The sequence below is a fragment of the Terrapene carolina genome, unplaced genomic scaffold (assembly GCF_002925995.2).
Source record: "Terrapene carolina triunguis isolate 2854851 unplaced genomic scaffold, T_m_triunguis-2.0 Scaffold31157, whole genome shotgun sequence".
Taxonomy (NCBI): domain Eukaryota; kingdom Metazoa; phylum Chordata; order Testudines; family Emydidae; genus Terrapene; species Terrapene triunguis.
In genome coordinates, this window is record NW_020695508.1 from 112 (window position 1) to 9,329 (window position 9,218).

Consider the following 9,218-nt stretch of genomic DNA (forward strand, 5'->3'; position numbering starts at 1 on the left):
GTTCTAACATGACCTAATTTTGTAGTGAACCCAACTCCATAGAGATGAAAGACTCCATATCCCATTCCCCATCATGCCATATGACTGACATTTCCTGATTTGGTGGCTGAATGTCTCATCATGGAAATCTCTCTCTCTGTCTGTCTCTCTCAGTCCTGTTTCGAGTTGTCTGTCTGGATGAAAACTTCCATCCTCTGAATAGGTTGGTAAGTATGCTAGTCATTAAGTCATCAGTGAGGGGAAAAGGATGAGAGAAACATCCCTTCGAGAAGAGGTGTTCCTCAGATTAAGGTGGGGCCCTAGTGCCAGGGGTATCCCAGTGCTTTCTGACACTCTAGGACTCCTCCTTTAGACTGCTTCATAAAGTCATCTCATTACAATCTTGGAAAGATTTGGGAATGACATAACACACAGACAACATCCCGTTAGCCACCTCAGCACGAAGCAAAATTCACTTGTTACTAGGGTCGTAGGAGCTGCCCTTAGCCTTCCAAAGGGAGCAATGGAGGCAAAAGACATATCTGGCTTCAAGACTAAGCTTGATATGTTTATGGAGGGGATGGTATAATGGGACAGCCTAATTTTGGCAATTAATTGATCTTTGACTATTAGCGGTAAATATGCCCAATGTGATGGGATGTTAGATGGGTTGGGATGTTAGATGGGTTGGGATCTGAGTTACTACAGAGAATTCTTTCTTGGGTGTCTGGCTGGTGAGTCTTGCCCACATGCTCAGGGTTTAGCTGATTGCCATATTTGGGGTCGGGAAGGAATTTTCCTCCAGGGCAGCTTGGCAGAGGCCCTGGAGGTTTTTCGCCTTCCTCTGCAGCGTGGGGCACGGTGTCACTTGCTAGAGGATTCTCTGCATCTTGAAGTCTTTAAACCACAAGTTGAGGACTTCAGTAGCTCAGACATAGGTCAGGGGTTTGTTACAGGAGTGGGTGGGAGAGATTCTGTGGCCTGTGTTGTGCAGGAGGTCAGACTAGAAGATCTTAATGGTCCCTTCTGACCTTAAAGTCTATGAGTCTATACCAGATCACTGCAATTGGACCATTTATCCTGGTATTTCTCCTCCCTGCTATACCAGATCACAACCTTGAATCCACCATGCTGCTATCTTGCCTTCCTGCTAGAGCTGAACAGATCAATGGTCTATCTCCTTTAACCCTGTCCTCTCTCTGACTGGGGCCAGTGCCACATGCCTCGCAGGAAGCTTTAAAACTCTCATAATACATCTCATTATGTAGTGCTGTCCCATGGAGGGACATTTTTTCCAGGCCTTAGCTGGTGATTGGCTTATGCCTGAAGCACGATGATACATAGCCCTGGTAATTTGTAGCCTAGCTGGTGTCACTCAAGATGCTGTTCTCGTTTACATTAATGTCTCTGATCTTTCTCAGCACTTGCTGACATTTCCATCTGGGGTATGAATTCTAAACTCATTCTCCCTTTTGCACTTTTTTCCAGGTTCCACTGGCCTATATTGAGGTATGTAGAGGAATTTACTTCATGTTCAGAACTATCACATCTCACCATGGGCAGCAATCAGCCCCTGGCTGCCTCAAGCTGCTTCTTGCTGACTTTGTTTAGACCCATAGCGCTAACTGGAAGAGGGATACGCTTTACCCCCCATAGTGCCAATAATGCATCCAGATACTGCCATGCAACCTTCCTGATATTCCAGTCCTGGGCTCCCCACACAACTCTGCCAATGCTTCTCATTTCTCAGCGGCATCACCCCTTACTGTCCAAGTAATCTTGTGGTCTTGACACCTCTAGGACCCACAGAAGAACCGTGTGTATCAGTGGCAAGAAGTTGAGTTAAAAGGGGGCTTCACCCAGCTCTCCTTCCCCCTCACCTCCGAGCCCATCCAAGGGACCTACAAAGTGGTGGTGCAGAAGAGCTCTGGGGACAAGGTGCAACACCCCTTTACTGTTGAGGAATATGGTAAGGATGGCTGCTTTCATAGTGTCAAGCCAGTTGCTGGTAGTTGATCCAAGGTGTTGACAAATGGAGAATGAAGGCTGGATTGAATGGGTCAGTTGGTCTGATCAGCATTTTCTGTACAGCTGGAATGGGGCAGGGAGGAGTCTGTACTCCCACAGGTTGGGGTAATGCCCTCTTCAGAGTTGTCCTTTACTGTCTATCTTGAGGGTCGAGTACCAGAGAACTCAGTGAATCCTCCACCCAGCACCACCAGTACAAGATCTTCACTGCTGGAGTGGTAGACAACCTGTGATCAGGGTCCCAGTGGGGGCCAGCTGTGGTCACTCAATTAGGGTGAACTGCAAAGAATGGGGCAGAAAATCCCCCAAAAGCTGGTGGATATTCCAATACTTAGATTTACCAAGCCAGCATAAAACAGCTTCTTTATTACCTTACTGGTTACTCAGAAGTCCAAAAACCACACTTCTCTTAAAGTGATCCAGCCTCAGGCCTCCATCCAGATACCTAAGTCAAATATGATGATTTCTGAAAATCTTATTTCATCATATAAAAGAAAAGGTTCTACCAATCCCAAAGGATCAGACACATTACCTCCCAGGTTAATGAATGTTTTAAATCTTACCCAAATACACGCTACAGCCAATTCTTATTAACTAAACTAAAATTTATTAAAAAACAAAAGAGAGGGAGTATGGTTAAAAGAGCAATATACATACAGACATGAGTTCGATTCATTGAGGTTCAGATTCATAGCAGAGATGGCGAGCTTTGTAGTTGCAAAGAGTTCTTTCAGAAATAGTTCATTTCTTTCAGAAATAGTTCATAGGTTATAGTTCAATGTCCAAATATCCTATTCAGGGCGAACCAGCATAACTGGGACCTCAGTCTTGCGACTCAAACTTCCCCCAATGAAGCTTAAGCAATCTGAGATGACAGAGTCAGGACCCAAGGATCTTTTATACAATTTCATGTCCTCTCTGGCAAGTTGGGAGTTCCTCTGGGAACAAAAGGTAATTCTTTGAAGGAGGTCCATCACCAGTACTTAGCTATATGGATTAACATAAGGCAATTTGCTTATTTCTCCACCATTCACAGTGCATTTCAAAGAGAGATGAATACAGAGATATCCCGTGTTTACAATTCATTTAAATGCTAGGATGTTCTTTAACCTCTGAATGATCAGAATACAGCATAGACAGGGACTGTTGATTACACTGTCGACCCTACTCATACATATGGAAATACACAAAAACACAAACATTATCTCCCCACATGTCTTTTGAGGGTTATTTATTTTGCAGGATGTTTAATCCTTTCTAGCCATACGTCACACACCCACCTTAGAAAGGCTCCAATCAGACAGGGCTGTGCTCCCCTTTGAGTCAGTGCTGACACCAGTGCAGCAGCCTGGTGCTAGGGGCACTGTGCTTGTTGGAGTCCTGAGGTTTCAGATGCGCTACAAGGCCAAGGCCCTGACTCTTCCTGGTTAATAAAAGTCCTGAGGAACTTTCTGCAAGAGCAGGGGTGTGAACCCCAGTACCCTGACCACATTCCAGTTCCATTACCATCCTACCTCCCTGAAACGCTTCCTGGCGGTCCCCCCCACAGAAAGTGTTCACTGCTCCTCTTAGGACACTGCTGTGTAGTGTGGCTGGCTTGGCGTGTGTGATGCTGCCCTCTAGTGACTGGCTCATAGAGAAGAGAAAAGGCTTTTGCCCTGCCAGCAGCGAGGGGAGATCTCCTTTGGCTAGAGGCGTGTGATTTTGGAACTGAAGGAACCCGGGTTTAGGCTTAATTCCCTCTGTGTGTGTATGCATGTATGTGATTTATTTAATAAATGTGTCTGCTGTCAGACACCATTGTGGGACAGACTGGCTGCCATGTTCCAGCTCTGAGGCAGCTGTATTTTGGTGGCAGGTGAAGTAATCTCCCTACTAATATGGCATTAGTTTAATAGGGGCTGAGCAACCGTAGCTCCATTGATTTCAGTGGGAGTTGCAGGTTATCAGAACCTCGGTAAATCAGGCCAATGAGAAAGGCTATGAAATGCTTTGGGTCCGCTTGGGAAAGAGGCCTTAGAGCAATAACCAGCTCGCCTTATCATGTTACCCCCTTTCCACTGAGTTTGCGGTTCCGTTTGGTCTCTTTTCTGCAGTGCTGCCCAAATTTGAAGTGCTGGTGAAGCTGCCCAAGATGATCAGCATCCTGGAGGAGAAGTTGAAGGTGACAGTCTGTGGTCTGTGAGTATCATTCTTATATTCACTCCTTTTTGGTGGGTCTCTCAGCCCAGTGGCTAATGAAGCCCCAGCTGGGAGCTGAGATCAATATGCTTTAAAATATTTCTTAATACAGTTTTTGGGACCTATACACAAAGGCCTCAAGGCCCAGGACCAAGAAGTGAAATGCTTCCTGTAAGGCTCTGTTTATAATAGGCTAACAAGCTTTTCATCAACTGCTTCTTGGAGCACCTTGAGCTCCACCCCTTGTGGCCATAACACAGGAGCTATCCCAGGTGTTCTGCAGTTGCTGGTTGCAATGCCTGTGGCGAAGTGTTTGGCTCAGGTCCAGTAGGACTGGTGCTTTTAACAAAGGTTGCTCCATCATTGTTGATGGGGAAACTACGAGGCAACCCTGGTTCAGCTAGTTCACTTAGTGCTGCCCCGCAGTGCCGTGTCTCATGTTTGGCAATCTCCAGAGTTTATGCTGAGCACTCTGAAATGCACGGCAGAATGCACTGCGACAGTGAGTTGCAAGACATTTGCTATGTAGTAGTTTAGTCAAAAATGGACACTATGCAACATGCAGACAAGTGATTCAGCCAAGCATTTCCAGCAGTTGGTATTCTTGCAATGGGTTCTTCAAGACTGAGTTCTGCTCTCGGCTATACAAGAAACATGGCAAATTACTTCAGTAGAGTTGGATGGGATTTACAGAGGGGCAGCTGGCAGCGTTGTTTTGCCCCTCATATAGACGCACACCTTATCTGGCTCTGTTGAGGACCCTCCTAGAATAGTACTTTTATTTCTTGGGCACTTACTATCCAAGTTAAAATGGAGGGGACTTAGAGAAGAGTAACACAAATAATGGAGGGGCTGGAAGGATTGACTCACGAGGAAGGACAAAATAGCTAACAGGCTCAGTCAGCCTGATGTAGGTAGGGCTTACTCCATAGCTGAATTTGAGCCCAATATGTTAACAAAGCTGTGGCCACCAAGGACTTCCCACTTATCACTAGGCTGCATCCTGGACAATAAACAACCCTGCCTGGGTCCTTGTGGGGATGGACTAACCATCCCTCCATCTCTTCCATGTCACTAATGGTCTTGGTTTTCTTTCACCCCTCCCTGGTTATAGATACACCTTTGGAAAGCCAGTCCCTGGCCTTGTGAACTTCCGTGTATGCCGGAAATATAACCACCCAGGCACCTCCTGTTATGGCGAGGATGCAAAGGCAGTGTGTGTGGAATTCTCTGGACAGGTGGGTTATTGCTACTCTGGTGGTGTGAGGTGGCATGGATAATAAAACTGTATATACGCTATGGGTACAATCCTGCACTGACAGGGAGCTGGACTGGATAGGTTAATAGGTTTTTTCCATGAAAACACTGTGGGATACCAGATTAGACGTACCAGTAATAACGGATCTGGACTCCTTGCCATTGCAGTGGCCTCAGGCACTGATGCACCCCAGTCCCTCTTATTCTCTGCCTGTGGCACATAATAGTCTAGTCTCCTAATTTTGGTTGTTGGATGAGCATGCAGGTACTGGGTGGTGTTGGCAGCAATGTTGCTGTATATTTCAGAATGTTCATTGTCAGTTTATGGGCTTTCCGAATCTGGGGGAAAAAACCCTGAACAGTGAAAATGTGGTGTTTTCCAATTTCTTTTTTCTCAGTTCAATGGGCAGGGATGGATTTTCTGAGTATGGTAAACCTTACAAACAGGTGAATGAGAGACAAAGTCCCGAAGAATTTTGTTCTTCTTTGTCCATCAGGCAGACAGCCACGGCTGCATTTCTGAAGTGGTAAAGACCAAGATATTCCAGCTCAGGCGAGCTGGGTACGAGGATAAAATCCAAGTGGAAGCCAAGATTAAAGAGGAGGAGACAGGTATGAATTGTTTGGACTTGCCAGGGCTGTGTGGGGAGCCCAGGACTGGAATAGCAGGGGGCTGCAGGGCAGGATTGAGGGGCACTGGCAGAGCTGTGTGGGGATCCCAGGACTGGAATAGCAGGGGGGCTGCAGGGCAGGACTGAGGGGCATTGGCAGAGCTGGCGGGGAGCCCAGGACTGGAATAGCAGGGGGCTGCAGGGCAGGATTGAGGGGCACTGGCAGAGCTGGGCGGGGGGAGCCCAGGACTGGAATGGCAGTGGGCTGCAAGGCATGATTAAGATGTGTTAGTTCATGCCCCCTCTTTGTTCTCTTCTCTTGCAGGGGTGGAGTTAACTGGGACGGGCTCCTGCAAACTCACATCCACCATTAGCAAAGTCACCTTTGAGAAAGTGGACTCCCATTACAAACCTGGGATCCCCTTCTTTGGGCAGGTAGGGAACCTCTGAAACCACAAGCAGGTAAATGACATGTGAGCATCAAATGAGTGTGCCACAGAATCTGCAGTCACAGCGTGGTGATATTTCCTCTCCTTCCATGGGAGCTGCCGGATCACAATATTTTTAACACCCAGTGCCTTTGCTTCTTCGTCACAAGTTCTGGCACCAGTGTCTCTGCAGCGTAAGACCTGGGGTTGTGCAAAGCTGGTTATGCTCAAACTGAGCTAGAGTTTACCTATCTCTGTGAGACCCCAGCTACTCTCCCTGACTGTCCTGAGGGCCCAGAGGAAATGCTTGTGGTGGAATTTTCCCTCTGGCCCTTCGCCTACCCTTTTCTGTTCTGAGGATGCCTCCTGCTGGGTCGAGTCAAGGTGCTGCTTCTCTAACTCTCCAACTGTTTGGGAGACTCACAGCTCTGGGATGTGTGACCTCTGAGCCCACTGTGCACTCATCTGACCCACAGGGAGTGATGAGAAAGAGACAGTGAAACGGGATTCAGAGATTGCATTTCCCACTCTGGGCACAAGGTGTTGTCCTCACCTCAGACACTTCAGTATCCTCTGGCATATTCACTGCCACCTGCTTCCGAGAGTCCCTCAGCAGATTCCCCAACCACAATGTGTTTCACAGCAAGCACCTTTCTTGGTGATGGAGTAAAGGGCCAGTAAGATTGTGGGCACCAACTTCCTTGCCTAGTGTAAACATGGGGTATTGGTATATCTCCTTTAGGTGAAGCTAGTGGATGGGACCGATGCGCCAATCACCAATGAAACAGTCCAGATTTCCGTGGAAGAGAGCGGCTATCAAGTCAACTACACAACAGATGATCAGGGGCGAGCACGGTTTGCCCTGGACACATCTAAGTTCAAGTTCGCCTCCATTGGGCTCAGAGTGAGTGGCTGGGGGAGGGTGGGGAGTTACTGATGGGGCTTCAAGGGGAGTAACCGTTAGGGGTTTATATAGCTTTTCTGCTGAAAACAGATATCCTCTCACCCAGGGAGTGTGTGTATATATCTATATCTCCTTCATAGCCATGAGGTGGCAACAGCCCTGCCATCAGTTGTGTAGCCACATGTGATAAACACAATATCTTGTACTTTTGACCATCTCACTCTGCCCATCAGTCCTCATCCCCGAGGTCCGATTCCAACATTCAAAACCTCTGAGCTGCCATAAAAAAAATCAACCTGCCACACAAATGGCTTTTTTGCCCCAAATGTAAAGTTTCCTGCTGAGATTGCATTAGCTTGAGATGCAACATCAGAATAAACGAGCATCAATATGTGGCCTATCTTATTGTCCAAATATATAACAGGTGGAAAATAGACTCATTCTCCGTTATCTCACCCTCAAAGAGGGAACATTCTATGATGCTTGATTTTTTTAATGTGTCTGATGAAGTGGGCATTCACCCACGAAAGCTTATGCTCCAATACTTCTGTTAGTCTATAAAGTGCCACAGGACTCTTCGTTGCTTTTCACAGATCCAGACTAACACGGCTACCCCTCTGATTTTTTTAATGTAATTGTCTTGTCCCAGATTTAAAACATTGAAAATGTTTACAATGTACCAGGGACATTTTTGAAATTTTCAGGGATTATAGGGAAAAATTTCAAGAATTTCAAATCAGACAGGTTAAAATAAAGAAAGGCAAGCATGTGGGGCAAGCTCAAGGCATTAAATAACCTCCTCCTGCAAATACAAAGTAGTTCTCTCCTCTCTGCTCTCAGACCAGAATTCTCTCATCTCCAAAACTGCTATTCAGTTCAGATTTTAAATTCTGTTGGTACCAGGTAAATCATTCGAAGTTGTTTGTAAAGTTCTTAGCACACTTTTGGTGCTATACAAATAATATGTCATAAAAATAATGGGCCAGCTTTCCCATTGATGTCAATGGGAGCTCTGGCTGAGTAAGGATTTTTGGATTAGTACTACAAATAAATAAATAAATAGTGTGTCTTGTTTTGTACATGGCAAGGAATCCATGTCCTCTGTGGGTTTTGTCCTGTGAAATGCTGAGCACCCGGATTTCCTATTGAATCCCTGATGAACAAAGCACCTAGCACCTTCCAGAAGCAGGGCCGGCTCCAGGGTTTTTGACTCCTCAAGTGGCGGGAAGTTAAAAAAAAAAAAAGCCGCGATCGGCAGCAGCTCCACCACGTTGCTTTCTTGGTGGCATTTTGGCAGCAGGTCCTTCCCTCCGAGAGGGACTGAGGGACCCGCTGCCGAATTGCTGCCAAAGAGCCGGACGTGCCGCCCCTTTCCGTTGGCTGCCCCAAGCACCTGCTTGCTGCGCTGGTGCCTGGAGCCGGCCCTGTACAGAAGCAGGCCATTATTATCTCGCTCTTTTAAACACATGCTGTGAATTTCAATTCCGTTTTTAAATGTTTTATATAAATATTTTCTCTGTTACCAGGCAACTCATAAAACAGGCACCTACTGTTACGACCGTTCCTGGACCAGTCCTTCATACGAATTGGGCTATTTCAGAGCAAAGCGGTTTTACTCTTCGAGTAACAGCTTTCTCAAAATAGAGCCTGTGTCAGAGATGCTAAGCTGTGGCCACACTCAGGAAGTCCGGGTGCACTATATCCTGAAGCCAGAGGCCGTGGGGGAGCAGAAGGAAATCGTCTTTTACTATTTGGTAAACCTGGACATACTGATCTTTGTCTACATATAGGTGACAACAAGAGATAGGCTCAAGCGCCTGCCAGACAATC

At 46.6% G+C, this 9,218-nt stretch overlaps 1 protein-coding gene across 1 annotated transcript; it reads left to right on the forward strand.

Annotated features, from left to right (window-relative positions):
* Positions 1 to 1,467: 1,467 nt before the first annotated feature.
* On the forward strand, positions 1,468 to 9,142 carry LOC112125157 (alpha-1-macroglobulin; the record flags this gene model as incomplete). The annotated part of the gene is made up of 8 exons (XM_029914113.1): positions 1,468 to 1,488; positions 1,780 to 1,948; positions 4,104 to 4,188; positions 5,303 to 5,426; positions 5,943 to 6,057; positions 6,382 to 6,491; positions 7,227 to 7,388; positions 8,915 to 9,142. Coding segments are annotated over 8 exons (1,014 nt in total), but the record flags the coding sequence as incomplete, so codon positions are not given.
* Positions 9,143 to 9,218: the final 76 nt, after the last annotated feature.